The 15,668-nt window shown below is 37.6% G+C and overlaps 1 protein-coding gene across 2 annotated transcripts in view; it reads right to left on the bottom strand.

The window, feature by feature from the left end:
* The window catches only part of EFNA5 (ephrin A5), a 272,447-nt gene that overhangs the window by 34,501 nt on the left and 222,278 nt on the right, over positions 1-15,668 (bottom strand). For both annotated transcript variants that reach the window (XM_023617907.2, XM_023617908.2), the window contains exon 2: positions 12,874-13,166. In XM_023617907.2, coding sequence (XP_023473675.1) covers positions 12,874-13,166 — 293 coding nt within the window. The remainder of the gene's footprint in view (positions 1-12,873; positions 13,167-15,668) is intronic.

The following is a 15,668-nucleotide window of genomic DNA, read 5'->3' as shown; positions in this document are numbered from 1 at the left end:
GTCTGCAACTGACTCATCTATCCCACTTTTAGCCAATCTTCCCAAAGTGTGGTAGGAAGATCACCTGCCAGAAAAACTGCTGGAGAGCTCGTTAAAAATGAAGGTCCCTCCTGCAACCTCATAAAATTTAACGAATCAGACTTTCTGGAAGCGGGTTTTTAGAATCTGCATTTTTACCGCCCTTTGCAGGTAGGTCACTAAAGTTAGGATAGTGAATTAAGCCCTGAGACCAGAATTCCACCTTGTCCCTCAGATCAGCACTTCACATCTTTAACGTCTTCCTCCTGAAGCAATTTTCTCTCTCTCTTTTTTGCGGACAGTCTCAATCCTGTAATTTACTTTATTTCTCTTTTTGCCATTATTTATTTTTCTCACATTGGACTCTGAGCTCCTGGAAGACAGAGATTAACACTGAGTACTTTCTATTGCTGCTCTGTGGTGCCTGCTGCATCGGGCTGGTGGGTAAACACAGCTCAGTAAGTACTGTTGGGTGGACTAATGAGAAAATAATACATGATACTGAAGTGTATCCTTCTATAGCTACTATGGATTTTCTACAAATTTAATGATGCACAAGTACTGACAGCCCAAGTAGAGTTTAATAAATGGATTTATGCGGCATTTGAATATAAATATTTCAGGAAATAGCTGCAATAAATCTTCTAAAATGGACTTTAATAATAACTAACACATTGTATCAAAAGGTCAGAAATTCTGCTATTTGGTTAAATTAATAATCCAGCAAATGTTATTGATTTAGCAATTCAACTTAATAAAAACATCATAAAAGCTTATGCAAAAAAAATTAAAACTCTAACTATGGCAAAGAAGCTGAAGGGAATATAGAAACAACAGAAATTCAAGTAAAGGGTATTACAACCTCTGAGATTAGAAAAATTTCTTCATAAGCACTAGTACTATTTATGGAATAAGCTTCTGAACACTACTTGCCATACATGGAAAAAAGCGAAGAGCGTGAACATTGGAGCCAGAATGCCTTAGCTCAACTCTGGACTCCATCACACATGAACAATATGATTTTAGACAAGTTATTTGACCTGCCTGTACTTCACTTTCCTCATCTGTAAAATGGGGACAAGGATACCGCCTAACACATTGCTGTGATAACATAGGGATGAGACCATATATATAAAGGTGGAATGGATAAGTGTTCACTACCTGCTAGCTATGATTCTATAACCAGCCAGCACCTAGCTCTAAAACCAATTATTTCTATGTATTTATATGATAAGGCCCAAATGAGTTTCCCCTTCAAAAACATACTTCTGCCTTTTGCCTTTGGAATTTGATAAGCTCCAAATTCTTCAGACGAGAATTAATGGCCCTCCATAAGCTGGCCCAATTTATCCAGTTTTATTTTCCAAGAATATTCCATTTCAGTCAGACTTGTTCTTTTCATTGATCCCAAAGTCTTTGTTGTTCTGATCTCCTTGTCAGGAGAGGGGAGGGAGGTGAGAGAGGAAATCCACCTGAGCTGTGTGAAGCTTGTTCTCTGGAGGGCAGCCCGGGGATCTCCCCAACTCTGGCGATCGCCCTCATGAACCAGTGCCCTGAGTCCTTGTGTGTAAAGCTGGGTGATGCACACAGCTGCTGCAATTCTGGAACTTCATTCTCAAATTTCTAAATGTTATAAATTCTCAGAATAGCCCTTCTCCTACACACTCTCCGCTCCTCTTTCTTGAATTTGCAAAAGTGTTAATAACTCCAAGTCTGTGAAAAACTGGTGGATTTTAAAGAACAGCAGCAGCAACAGCATCTACAGCTAATAACAGTAATGGAAACAGTAATTTGCAGCTGCCGTGCTGCTTAAGGACAAGATAAGGCAAACCCCAACATGTCATATTAACACACTGCGAGGTTGAAACAGCTGGTCAGGAGGTTTTGCAATATATTCCCCAGTGCCTACACTGTGCTATTGATTTTGTTAATCGAGTTTAAAACTCTGAAAAATGACTCCGGGTAACCAAAGAGACACATACTTTCAACAGTCTTGCTAATCATTAAATGTCTTCATCAAAATTGAAGTAGGGAGAATGAATGACACATTTTATTACGGCATCATGTTCTGCCCCCACACACCATTCAATAAAGCTCTACTTTGTTTTAAAAACCCATATACCTCCTAGTATGTGAATCTCAGGGAGAAGTTGGAATGAATCTTCCCTCTATACATCACATTAGCCATTTTTAGAACTGAATCTGCCTTAACTTCCAGGGTGTAGGTAGGGCTTGCACAATGACTCACCAAGGGCACTTGAATTCTGTCTCCTTTTAATTTCTTTTAAAATGTTTATTATGAAGCAAGTGAATAAACAGCTTAGGCTTGGAGTCAAACAGCGTGGGTTCAAATCATGACTCTATTACTAACTACATGATCTTGGGCAAGTTACTTAACCTCTCATCCTCAGTTTCCTCATCTTTACAATGGATATAATAATAGCAGTTACGCTCTCACAGGTGAGAATTCAATGAGTAAAACAGGTAAGTGCTTGATACAGTGCCTGGCACATCGTAAAGTGGCAATAAATGCTAAATCACTAGAATTATGATTATCAGACAAGTGTTAGGGAGCAGTTATCAGTCACGGCTTGAGTAAGCCTTCAGCAAAAGGCTGCTTTTATGACAATAATTATTCTGAACTAAACTTCATTTAAATCATTGCTGCATTCATCATATGGCCTCAAACCTAGTGAACTGAATTGCTCCCAGTGTATACAACAAGACCTTTAGCAATCTATTAAAAGTGAAAAATGTACCTATTCACTTCTTTGGCCTCTATTTTACTCTGTTTAGGTTTGTTCCTCAAAAATTAGGCCTAACATAGAACAAAAAGTTCTGAATTTGAGGCTGAGGACCCACTGAAACTGTCCATCAATGCAGATTTTAGTCAGAGCCTGTGATCATGTACCTAAGGAGAAAAATTAACCTTTAAAAATTTTTGTAAGAAAAAGAAATTAGAAACAGAAAATTTATTTTAGAAACTAGATATTAAAGCTACTAAAAACTTGGCAAGTTTAAATTAAAAACAGTATATTCTTTTTTTAATGATTCAGAGACATTATTTGTTTTTAAAGATGGGGGTACAAAAGGGAGTGCTAAACTCTAAACTAAAACTTCTCACATTAATGTAGATAAAGCCAGGTGGAAACATTGTATATCTCTGAAAATAGTAAAATGGAAAGGTATTAGCATTCTAATTTCTAACAATAATTGTAGGCTGAATATCCAATTCATGATATTTTACTTTGGGGGCTCAGGATGAGTTAATATTTCATAAAACTTTAAATTTTAAAACCAAACCTAGATATAGCATATATACTAAAATTCTGTTCCTGATGGGGATTTTCTACAATCTGCCTAAAAATCTTTGATGGAAAAGAAGCCTGTTGCCAAAATCCACATATTTCCCTTATTAAACCGCGGAAAGCCATATCCCCAGAAACCGTATGCCAAGCCCACAGGATACTCATGAACTAAAATAATGAATGATAATGCCTCGTTCTCTGCATTAATATTAAAGAAAAGAGAAAATAGAAAACTTTATAGCCACTATCAGCTCTCTGACCATAAATCTCAAGTTTTGAGAATTGCTTCCCAAAAGGGTAGGGAGCAGGGATGAGTTGTGAGAGCGCTTTGGAGCCTAGAGATATTTTTTAGCAAGCCAGCAAAGCACTGACACAAATTTCTACATATCTCTGGCTGTGAAAAGTCTCATTTGTGGTGATTTATATTTCCTCATAAAGAACTCTGTAGATAATATAAGCCTGCTGTGAGGCTGTATGACAACTTTCAAACCAAGAGTTACGCGACCATTCTGTTAAAATAGAGCAAGAATAGATGAGTGGGAAAATCGGTAGAAATAGTATTTCTTCTGATGAAAGGCCAAAATACTGTTCTTCCAGCATGTACAATGCTCAGAGAGTCACCTCTCACTCTGTGTGCCTGTCTTATGGATAACATTGTGGCCATCTCTACGAGGAAGTATTGGTTTTTTCTGAAGATTGACTATGCGTTTGGTGTGTGCATGCTTGTGTAATTTACAACAAATGACACTTAGATATCATCACACTGGAGTTCAGTTGCCTTAATAAGTTACTAAGGGAAACACAGAGAATAGCATGCTGACAACCCAAAGTCAATGAAGTATAAACACTGTTATTCTAAGTGTCACTGGCACGTTATTTCCATTTCTCCTGGCATCTGCTCTATGCAACCCTGCACATACACATGATACAGCAGCTCATTAAACTGTTTTCAGTTAACTCTGAAACCAAATTAGTACATTACATGTTTATAAGGCTGAGAATTACTGCTTCCTTGCGAAATTACACAATTAATCAGGTGCGTTATTTCTCTAGGAGATGTGGCCACTTTTGACACTGAAGGATAAAAAGAACAATCCTTTAATTTAACTGTTCCATTTCAACATTTAGTCTCAGTGGGGTAAAAAGAAGGAAAAGGTGACATAATCCCTTTCTGCCGCTTTGGAGGTCAGAACACTGCATGTTCCCTTAGTCTCGTAACAGTATTTTAAATTCTTAAAAGGAGCACAAATAAAAATTATTTTGTTTTTGAACTTCTTATCTGAGTGTCACAGCCTTTGAAAAACTCAAACAATGGGAAGACTACTTATGAGCCTTACTTTTTTATGGCTGATACTATGAATTTCCATCAAGTCCCAATTATTCCACAGCTTTTAAGGCTCCCTTTGTGAGCTTTAAGAACGCTCCCAAAGTCAAAATCTATTAAGCAGTGACGTTTGCTCCAGTTCCCTTTTTCACAGAACCGGCATTAATTTCTCTGATTCTTTTTAACAGTATCTCATCCTTTAGTCAGGTCATTAAACAGGGCATGTGTTTCTTTCTAAAATATTGACAAAAGTTTTAAAAATAATAAAGCGTTTAAAAATATCTTGTGTCCCTGTCAATTGCGTCCTCTCCCTTTGATTTACTCAGACTATCTGAAACACGCTGGGTGAAGCGTCCATGCTCCAGCCGAGCCTGGGCTGATGCCAAGCATTCTTGTTCACGAGGTTAACAGTGCACCTGGCAATCAACAACTGTTTTCATAAGAGAAATTTACAATTAATCCAGAAAAATATCCTGAAGTCCCTCAATATTCTCTTTCATGCTCTTTATCTAACTTGCATTTAAGAGCCCTTGAAATCCGTTATGCCTTCCTAAAAGATGGCTAGGGACAACTTGAAACAGACACAATTCTCTAAACTCATTCTTTAAATAAAAAGGTGCATTCTTGCAGGTTCACTAAAGACCACTGGAAGTATACAAAGGGAATAGAATGACTATTTTTATACAGAAATCTGATATAATCCCAGACAAACTTCCAGTGTCCAAGTGGAGAAAAACTGTTCCATTGTATGTTCAAAATAAAACCAAAAAAAAGCAAAGTAGATTTTAGTGACTAAGATATACTCTGTATCTATATCTGAGCAATTACTATTTGATGTTTGTGCCACATTCATTCTCTTCCACTTTAAAAAAATATTAAAATCTGTCAATTTCCTAACATTGCCCTTCAACTCCCTTCTCGATTAATATAAATATGCTTTCTGAATACCATGCTCTGAGTCTACATACCAAAAGAATACAAGAGGTGAACTAGTATTTGACCACAGTCCTTCTGGAAATTTCACTTATAAACCTCTTGAATCTATATGCTAGAGCATTTAATGCTAAAATAAGACTCCAGTAGTCAAAAGCATTTTTCTATAATAAAAGCAAAATGCACACACACATTGAAGCAAATATTGAGTTGTTCGTTTTAAGAAAGTACATTGTACTTACAAGTCACCTCCCCTGCAAGAGTAAAAGACTAGGAAGGATGAAAAAGATTACCTCCTGCTTTGATAAATGTGCCATTTTGACACTCTTCTAGTTCAATGAGAACAACTCAGAAAAAAGGCGATTGGCGTGAACTGTCAGGACCAAAATAATTCTTAATGTAGATTACTAAAGTAAGCTGCTGAAAACCCAGACATCTACAGGGAAATGAAGAGTTCCTGAGGCAGATGTAGTTCTAGCATAACGTTCCTTCAGAATATAGGGCGTGGACTTAAAACGTGAATCTTTACTAGGCTTTGAGGAGATTTTTTATCAAACTAAAATATCAACCAGGGCTATTCAAGTTGCCTTAACTTTTCAAAGGATGCAAGATTTTTTGGATGTGGATTATTGAAGTTATCTTTTTGGTGGTTGACTGATCCTTTAAAAAATATTTCCTTAATTGAGTCTTGGAAATAAGAAAGATCATGAAAATAAACTATTATTATATACCCATTTTACAGATGAAGAAGGTGAGGCTTGGTAAGGTTAAGTTACCCAAAGTCACATAGCTATTAAGAGTCTAGAAGGAGGATTTGAGCCCACGGTTGCATTCACCAGAGTCTGTGCCTTTTTTTTTTTTTTTTTTTTTACCATGTTCTGCTCTCTCCTTTGACGTAATTTTAGCCCAGCATATGATCAAAAAATATTAAGAAACTAGGGAACTGCTGCAGTGGATGCAGTAAAACCTAGGGTTTCTCCTTTATCTCCTTTTCTCAAACATTAACATATAAGAAATTAAAAAAAATTTTAATTGCTTTTTTGTTCTATTTGGTTTACTATTTGGTTTATTATGGCATTTATTCATTCAACAAATATTTATTGAACCACTCTTCTAGATGCTGTTTCCTATTTTTCATTGAAAATATACAGTTCTAAATCAATATTATGGTTAAGCAAATTCTCCACATTATGGAGAACTTGCCTGATTTTAGAAACACTTCTCTGAGAAACTACACTCTAAGTACCAAACGACTCACCTGCAAATAAGCTTTTGGCACAAATCCAGCTGGCAAGTGCAGGCCTTTCTTTACATCAGTATTCTCTGGATTTACCGAAGATTCTTACACTTTTTAAAGGATAGTCAATAACTATGTTGTACAATCAAATGATTTCTGTAGCTGATCTTGATCATTTCAATAAAATGTCTCAAGAATTTGCTACTTATTTTGTCAGTCTTAAAAACCGTATAGTGCATATTAAAATTTCCTCACAGCTTAAGACTGTAAACTCTTAATTAAGTACATAAAGTAGAGAATTAGCAGTTAATCGCATGCATTCAAGTAGTTATATACTATGGATTTAAGAATGATGCCCTTAGTAACATAGACTTTCTCCATGCTTTTCTTTCTCCTTTTGAAAAATATGTATACCAACAAGACTGGAGCAGAAGTCCTCAGCTCTCTGAAAGTTCTTTTCATTAATGAGATTTTCAGGATTCTAACTTCAAAGAAATGGACATTTTTCAGCTCTCTACTTCTATCACCATATCCATATGATGGAACAATACTAAAACAACATGTCTATTCAAGTTCCCTTGCGAATAAGCTTAGGAATTTGTGTTCCTTAATAATCTCCCAGAAACTCCTGGTTTCCATCTGGGTGCTATGACTATAAACTATCTTTACTCCTAGTATCTTTTTTTTGAGGAAAATCAGCTATCCTTTAGATGTAGCAAATGCCAGGAGAATTCTCTGCCTTGTTAGTATCATTTTCAGAAAATGACTTTTGTCTTCCTTATTGTAGGTCTCTCATTGAAACGCACTCATTCCTGAATCAGTGTGCAATCGTGATTCAGTCTCGATGCTGACTATTCAGTGGATTTATGAAGAATTTCTTTGAAAATACGACTTTTCTGGCTTCTGAAGCTGTTGTATTAAAAGGGTCAACCATCTGGGAAGACACATTTGAAACATCTTTTGGAGATGGAAACGTATTCTTTGGAGAGCTGAAAATGCATAGATGTGTTTAAGATGTATCTTGCTACTATCTGATTTGGGGTTTCCAGTAGAGTTAATAAAGCAATATTCTCTAAATAGTCGTGCTAATGGTTTCTAATCTTTTTTTAATACAAAATAAAGTAGGTTTTTTTCCTTTTTAAGCATATGGGACCTAGGACTTTATCTCTTCACTTCCTTTTAGCTGCTTAAGTGAGCACTTAATTTCCTCTCAGATCAGTCACTTCTTATCTGTGTGAACCTTTTTCAAGTTGCCTAACTTGCTATGCCTCAGTTTCTTCACCTGTAAATGGAGAATAAGAACAGTAACTCACAGTGATGTTTTGAGAATCGTAGGGAGCTTAGAACAGTGCCTGCAACAGAGTAGGTGCTATGCGAACACTAGTGACCCTTATTTATTGAACATCTACTATGAGCCAAACCACATAATACAGGGCGGCATAGAGCAGAAACAGCCGTAAACTAACAACCATAAATAGATAGTCAGGCGCCCTAAGTGCTTGAGGAAAAATAAAGCGGGGTAAGAGTGTAGAGAACAATAGAGATGTTATCTTTATATAAGGGAGGCCAGACTAGCCTCTCTGATAAAGATGTTTTTTAGGGCAGACCTAAAGAAAGTGAGAGCAAGGGACATGGATGCCTGGGGCAATGAGAATCCAGCAAGAGAGAAGATAAAGTACAAAACCCTGATGTGGGGGGTGGGGACTCCGGAGAGGTATGAGGACCAGGAAGGAGGGCAGGGTGGCTGGGGCAGAGACAATGAGTCAGAGTGGTAGGAGAAGAAACCCAAGAGGCTGAGGTTGGAGAAGAGAGCAGTTAAGGACCTTGTTGGCCAGGTTAGAGACTTCGAATTTTTGTCTTGGTGAGATAGGAAGTCACTGGAGGGCTTTGACAGATTAGTGACATGAGTGGGGAAAGGAGCCTGCTACACTAGTCGAGACCACAGAGATGATGGTGGCTTGGACAGGGTGAGAGGGATGGAACCAGTTCAATAATTCTAATACACCTCTCGGCTCTGCATTTTCCCTACAGATATCCCTTTAACTGGCATTTATTGAACTCCTACTAAGTAAGGCACTGGGCTGGGCCATTTTACAGAAGTTATCTCTCACCTTAGTGATGCAGACCCTTAGATAAAATATAATAAGATTAGGATATTAAAGCTCCAAGAAATGTTTGAAATCATCTAGTGCAACCACATTATTTTATAGATGTGGAATTAGAAATCCAGAGAGATTAAATGATTTACCCAAGATCATACAGCTAGGTAGGTCAAGAGAAGAGCCCAGAACTCAGCTTTCCTTACTTTATAAAAGAGGACATTCAAAATCAGTATTTCTATTGATAGAAAAATAAACTTATAGTGCCCTTATTTATTTCCCTTTGCCTCTTCTGATTTAAAAATAACAGCAAAACTTTTTCCAAACATGTTCTCATTAGGTTAATATGTATGAGAATCATTTGTAAAATGAGTATTTTTCAAGTTTCTAAAATAACTCTTTGCCTTAGGAGGTCTATATAAATGACCATTGTCATAATCCACTGACAGGCAGTTCTGCAAATCTATCACTGATAGAAACGCCACCAACTTTCTGTAATTACTTTAGTATGCCAATCTCTTACCAAAATAGCTCCCGTAGATTAAAGACAGTATTTATCAGATTCAAGAACCGGCTCAGTCTGCCTTAACAATCACCAGCAATTATAACAACTTCACATCCTGCCTGTTCCCAAAGAAAGGAAGACATAACACAGAGCTATTCTTGGGACAAATAAAGGATCTAGAACTGTGAAAGATATTTTCTTTTTAAAGTAAATTAGAAACTTCATATAAGATATTTCCAACTATGTGTTTTCTTAAATTTGTATAACTTAAAGAACTTAAGAAGGAAATCCATCTCACGGAGGATAAAGCAGAACTCGCTAAAAGCGCTCTGATTTGTGTCCTCTCTGAGTGCACGTGATGAGGTGGAGATCCTGTTTCAAAATACTCCTCTTCCTTTCCCCCAAATCCTAGTTCGTTATCTGAAGTTTGGCTCTTTACAGTCACCGCTAAACCTAACCATTCCTCTTGTGCCCTAAAGCAGCACTGCCAAAAGGCTGGAGCTTTCTTTTTTCTCTTAAAAACTTAAAAGAGAGTTGCAGGCCTTGAGGAGCTAAAAATTACCCCTGGCCTCTAAGAACATTGTATAAAATAGACGGGTGGGCCCTGAGGCTGGCTTCCGAGACCAGTAACAGAGCTTCTCCTAACGTAGTAAGTGTGAAGAGAGCCATTTCCCATCATCTTGTTCATTCCACGCAGATAAGGAGAGAGGAAAATTCAACTGAGGGCCAATCCTCCCCCAAGAATCCTTTAGTTTAATTATGACCACAGTATATGAAATGTCTGTAAGACATCCATGTTAGCTCTGCCACTCCTGCTCTCAGCAGAGAGAGAAAGGGAGGGAACTCTTTCACTACTAAAAAGACAGGGAAAGATGCTCTTGTGGTTCTAAAACATGGTTGAAAATTCAGTTTGACTGACTGCCAGGCCACTGTGCTTCTTGTAAATGAACATCTCTTTGCTGCTAATTTTGTGCTATTTTACCTTTCATTAAAAAAGTAATTCAGGTTAAACTCCGCTGAACAGCAAAAAGCTCTTGATATTTTGAAGCATTTTGGAACAATTACTTTGACAGGAGCCCTTGACAGTTAAATGACTCTGTTAAATGAATGTTATAGAAGACACATAATGATTTTTAGTGAAATATTGAATTTAACCACAAATGAGGAAAAACCAGTCATAAGCACTATGGGTATATTTGAATAATAACATCTTGCTTATGAACCTCAGTGGATTCCATAATTTCTAATAATCATGCAATCAACTAGTTAGCTGGTGAGTATCTTTCCCCTCTTAGCACTTCTATTCATTTGGGGGTTTTGCTTTTGTTGTTGTTTTTTAATCTGAGAAACCAATATAAAAATTTGGAAACTGGCAATAATTTCTTCTTGCATTGGTATGATATTTTAGAGTTAGGCAATTAATGAGTTGCTGTCCCACAAGTGAAGGCCTCTGCTTTCCTTTTTCTCATTTGCTGAATGAGATTCTTTCACAAAGAAAAAAAATCAGCAAAAGGCAAGAACATGCTGCCTGAGAACGTGTGAATTCACTGTATGCAGCGTTTCCTCCATCCGAGGGACTCAATATTCCTTTTCTTACTTTATGGATCGAATGTGAGATAGTATCAAGGCTTTTACATGTTTTCTCATGACTAACAACTGAAATATGCACTGAAATAATAAAACTGGTACTGTTCAATTTCCTTTTTAAATTCAATTCCAGTATAAGTGAGAGTGCCCTTGCAATGGTGAAATCCAGCTTATTATAAAATTCTGTTTTCTGGAGAAGAGGAGCTAGAAATCCTTGTAGATTTAAAACATGTGGGTTAGGAGTGGGTGGGGACACTCGGATTGAAGAAATGAGTCAGAAAAACAGGAATGTTCTTTATCTTGTTTGTTTGACAAGCAGGGGTGAAAAGGTGATGCTAAGCGTACTGGGTAGTATTGCTTGATCTATACACACTGTGTGCAGCTGCACTTCCTGATTCTTTCACACAGGTAAGGTACAATGCCCCCATGTTCCCACTGCTCCTGCATTTATCTTCATTCAGCAATTGTCTATTTACACTTTAACTGCCTATTTACATGTATGCTCCCCACTAGATGGTCACTCCTTGAGGACAGGGAGTATCATTTCATCTTGCATCCCCCAACATTTCTGAGCCATGATACTCTGTTCGATAAATGTACTTTTGAACAACTTTTTTTTTTCTTTTTTGCTGAGGAAGATTCACCCTGAGCTAACATCTGTGCCAATCTTCCTCTTTTTGCTTGAGGAAGGTTGTCCCTGAGCTAACATCTGTGCCAATCTTCCTCTATTTTGTATGGGGGTCACTACCACAGCATGGCTGCTGACGAGTGGTGTAGGGCTGTGCCCAGGAACCAAACCCAGGCCTCTGAAGTGAAGTGGGCCAAACTCAACCAGTAGGCCATGGGGCCAGCCCCACAAATAAAGTTTTAACTCCTTCAGCTGACAGTGAAAACATGGAAAAGGCCAGATAGTTTAAATATTTGATACTAGTTAAAGGAAAGCCCAGATACACAGCAAGTTGCCTAAATTAGATATTATCTATAACCTTGCTAACTCTAAGTGTGGTCCATAGACCAGCAGTATTCGCATCACCTGGAGGCTTTATAAATATAGAATCTCAGACTCCACCTCAGACCCCCTGGATCAGAATCTGCCTTATAACAAGATCCCCAGGTGACTTATGCACAGTGGAGCATTTACCTAGAACATATGACTAATATGACACCTGAAGAAGTGATGGGGTATATGATGGAGAAAAAACAAGGCCGTGGCAATGTGATTAATATAGAGGTCTGCTGAGCAAGTTTTAGAGCTCTCTCAGGACAGAGGCACTTAATGCTCACAGGTGGGAAACTCACTCGTACCAGTTCCCATGGAACCCTTTCTAGATACTTCTTCATGCTCTTTCCTGTTTAAAGACACAGCTGCTCTTAATAATTGTCTTTTCTCCTTGGTGCAAAGAGAGTATTTATCGTCAGCATGCTGACATTTGCAGGCGTTTTGGCTTTCTCCACTGAAAATGTGGATGACTGAAAGGATATTGCTGACACCTGAATAAGAAATCCAATGACTTCAAGCTATGTAAATTTAATTATTTCCTTTATTTTTTTTTCAGGAATCTCTTTTTCTTTTCCTGAGCTTTGGAGAAGTCCTGGCAATTTTCATTTAAAAGAAATACAAGTCAGCAGTGGTTCACTGAACAGGCTGACACGCAATTTCATTGGGGGAGAGGCCCTGTGTCTTTAATCTAATTTGTGCTCTCAATTCCCAGCTAATGTATCTAGGGATCCTGATGTATGCATTTACAAGGAGACATCTGTAATGCAGAGTCCAGCTCTCTGCAATTCTCTGAAACATGGATAAAAAATTAGTCTGGGTTCCTGCAGCTGCCCCACAACATGATAAATCTCTATATACTCACAGATGTAGAAGTATTCCCGGCCTGGCCTGAATTCAAATCCTAGAGAAAAGGGTGTGAAGAGCTGGAACTTTTCAGAGAACTTCAGCGGTCCATTTGGAGAGTGAGGCCGGTTACACTCCCATCTCTTGAACCCTTTGGAAGTGTGGTCGCAGGCACTGTAGCCATCAAAGTTCACCATGTAGAGGACATATCGCTCAGTCTTATCTTCTGGGACCGAGTCCTCATAGTGAGGGCAGAAAACATCCAGGTAGTCATTGATACAGACGTCAATGTGGTAGTCACCCCTCTGGAATCTGTTGGAAGAGGAAGAGAAAGATGAGATTATTCATAGAGGAAAGACTTTTACTGTTTGGAATCAGTGGGTGAAGCTTCAAGAATGCTGGGACTAAAAGATTTATTATAGTAAGTTTTTATTACATGCTATTACGATTTGGGGCATGGTTTGAAATGTTGCTATTTCAAATTTAAGCAACAACAAGCCATTTTATAGAGACATCTATTATATTTATTTCAAAATGCCCTACAAATGGACCTCTCCATATTCATTTTAAGTATTAAAGATAGTCATTTGCTGTTTTCTTTTCTTAAAATCACATATATTGAAGCAAAGTTTTCATGTTTCTAAAATAGTGTTTCATTTAATAAATGTTTTTGAATAAATGAGTAAGAAATTAATTTTGTTAGAATTTAGACCATTCTGAATTTCCTATGCAAATGTGGAGAATCAGAGTCATAAAATTCAAAGAATTAGAATCATAAAATTTAAAAGTGGGAAAGAAAATTCCTAGAACAACACTTCCACTTTAGAGGAAAATAAAAACCTACGGCATAATGATGAAGCAGCGAGTGATCGAGCTAGACCTGGAATGAAAACTTCGGATCCTAGTTAGGTGTTTCCCCTTGTAAATCTGTTTATGCCACAACCTCATTTTAGCCAATCTCTGTTTTGATGCCCTATCCCTTTCCATATTAAGAAAACTGAAACCACCTAAAATGAATGGCTTTTCCCCCCACCTCTTTTAATTTTATAGGTTGTGTTCTAAGCTGGACTGAGGGGCAGTGAAAGTAACAAGTTAGACGAAAATAGCAAAAACCATGCCCACTTCATCCTGAACTAGTTACAATGTACGCACATACATAGCACTGCACACATCACATTGTCTCCTTCGATTCTTATCTTACAAAAGTTTTGCTTATTTGTTTTAACTAATATGCCCTTCCCCATCAACTGAACAGCATTCTCAGGACCCAGTGATATGTGAAACAGAAATTCTTATGTATAGAACTTTCTAAAGACAGAGTGGAAAAGCCTACAAAACCCCTCTGTTTTTAGCTAGTGAAGAAATTCTTCTCTGATTCCTTAGACAGTTCTTCATAAAACTGTGTTACTGCTGAAATACAACGCCCATAAAGTCATATAATCTTCAAGTCAGACAGCCTCAGCGTGAACACTTCCCAGTGACGGTGAGCTAGTCTATTCCATTTTTGGACATCTCTAAATGTTAGAAAGTTTCTTCTTATATCGAGCATAAATCTGCTTCTGTGTAATTTCTATCCAGTGATCCTACCTCTGCTGCCTGAAATTAAAAAGAACAAATCTAATTTCTCTTCCACCAGGTAGTCCGTCAAACATTTGGAGATGTCAGCTATGTCTCTCTGTATCTTCCTTTCTCCAGACTTGAAAATTCTGATTTCTTTGGTTATTTCTGGTATGGTTCCCAGGCTCCTCATCATTCTAGTCCCTTGACTCTCCTCATGTCCTCCAGTTTCCCAGTGTTCCCCTTAAAATGCAGCACCCAAACATAACAAAGACCTTCAACACATTCTTGTGAGCAATATTCAGCCCAATAGAAATACCACCACCTTTACTTTTCATGCTAAATATTCATTGACAAAGCCAAGATTCCTTTCTGAAATGCAACATGGTAAAAGTGGAAGCATTACTCATTTTGGGTGAGTAGACCTAGATTTCAGGACTGGATCTGCTGCAGGTTAAGTGGGAGAGTCATAAACCATCCTGAGCCTCAGTTTCCTCATATGTAAACTGGAATAAGAATGAGAATCTGCCTTGCTAACCTCACATGGCTGCTTCAAGCCTCAGCTGAAGAAATGTACGAAAAGCATCATGTGAATGTGAAGCATTGTTGCTATTATCAGGATTTACTAAAGCATATTACAATGGGTAAATAACAGAATATTAACTTTTAAACAACAGCAGTAGGAGCATACAATAGAAATAAAAATAATTCCTGTCTTTCCTTTTTTAAAAATCCCCAAAGAAAGGAAATCATACGAAAATCCTGAAGTCTGTCCTCAAATATGCAATGATCCACAAAAACTCTATTTGATCCATGCTTTTGAAAAGCAGCAGGCTTACTTACACAAGAGAAAGGAGGAAAGAGGATCAGATCACTTTCCAGTTAGAAGATCTCAAAATACATAACCGTTTTTAAAAACAAAAAACTCATGGAAGTACTTATTTCTCTATGTTTCCAATGATCATGGAACTAGGTTTACTTTTTCTTCATTACTGGCAGACAACGATTTGTCAAGATGCAAGGAAAGACTGTGTTGCTTTTAAAAGATTTTTGAACATCAAGGTAACATCACTGCCAAAGTACAAAGACAAGACACTGCAACGTTCGGATAAAAGGGTGCGGGGATATGAATCATCAGCACTCAGAGTAGCCTGACAGTTCTGGAGGGGAGCCAGGCAAGAACTGCAGCAGAAGGCAATGCCCAGATGCACTTTATATTATTATATTATTATTATAGATTTTAAAAACATTCAAGGG

The sequence above is a fragment of the Equus caballus genome, chromosome 14 (assembly GCF_041296265.1).
Source record: "Equus caballus isolate H_3958 breed thoroughbred chromosome 14, TB-T2T, whole genome shotgun sequence".
In the NCBI taxonomy this organism is placed as follows: domain Eukaryota; kingdom Metazoa; phylum Chordata; class Mammalia; order Perissodactyla; family Equidae; genus Equus; species Equus caballus.
The sequence above is the reverse complement of the archived record's forward strand: the minus strand, read 5'-3'. Positions and strand labels throughout refer to the sequence as shown.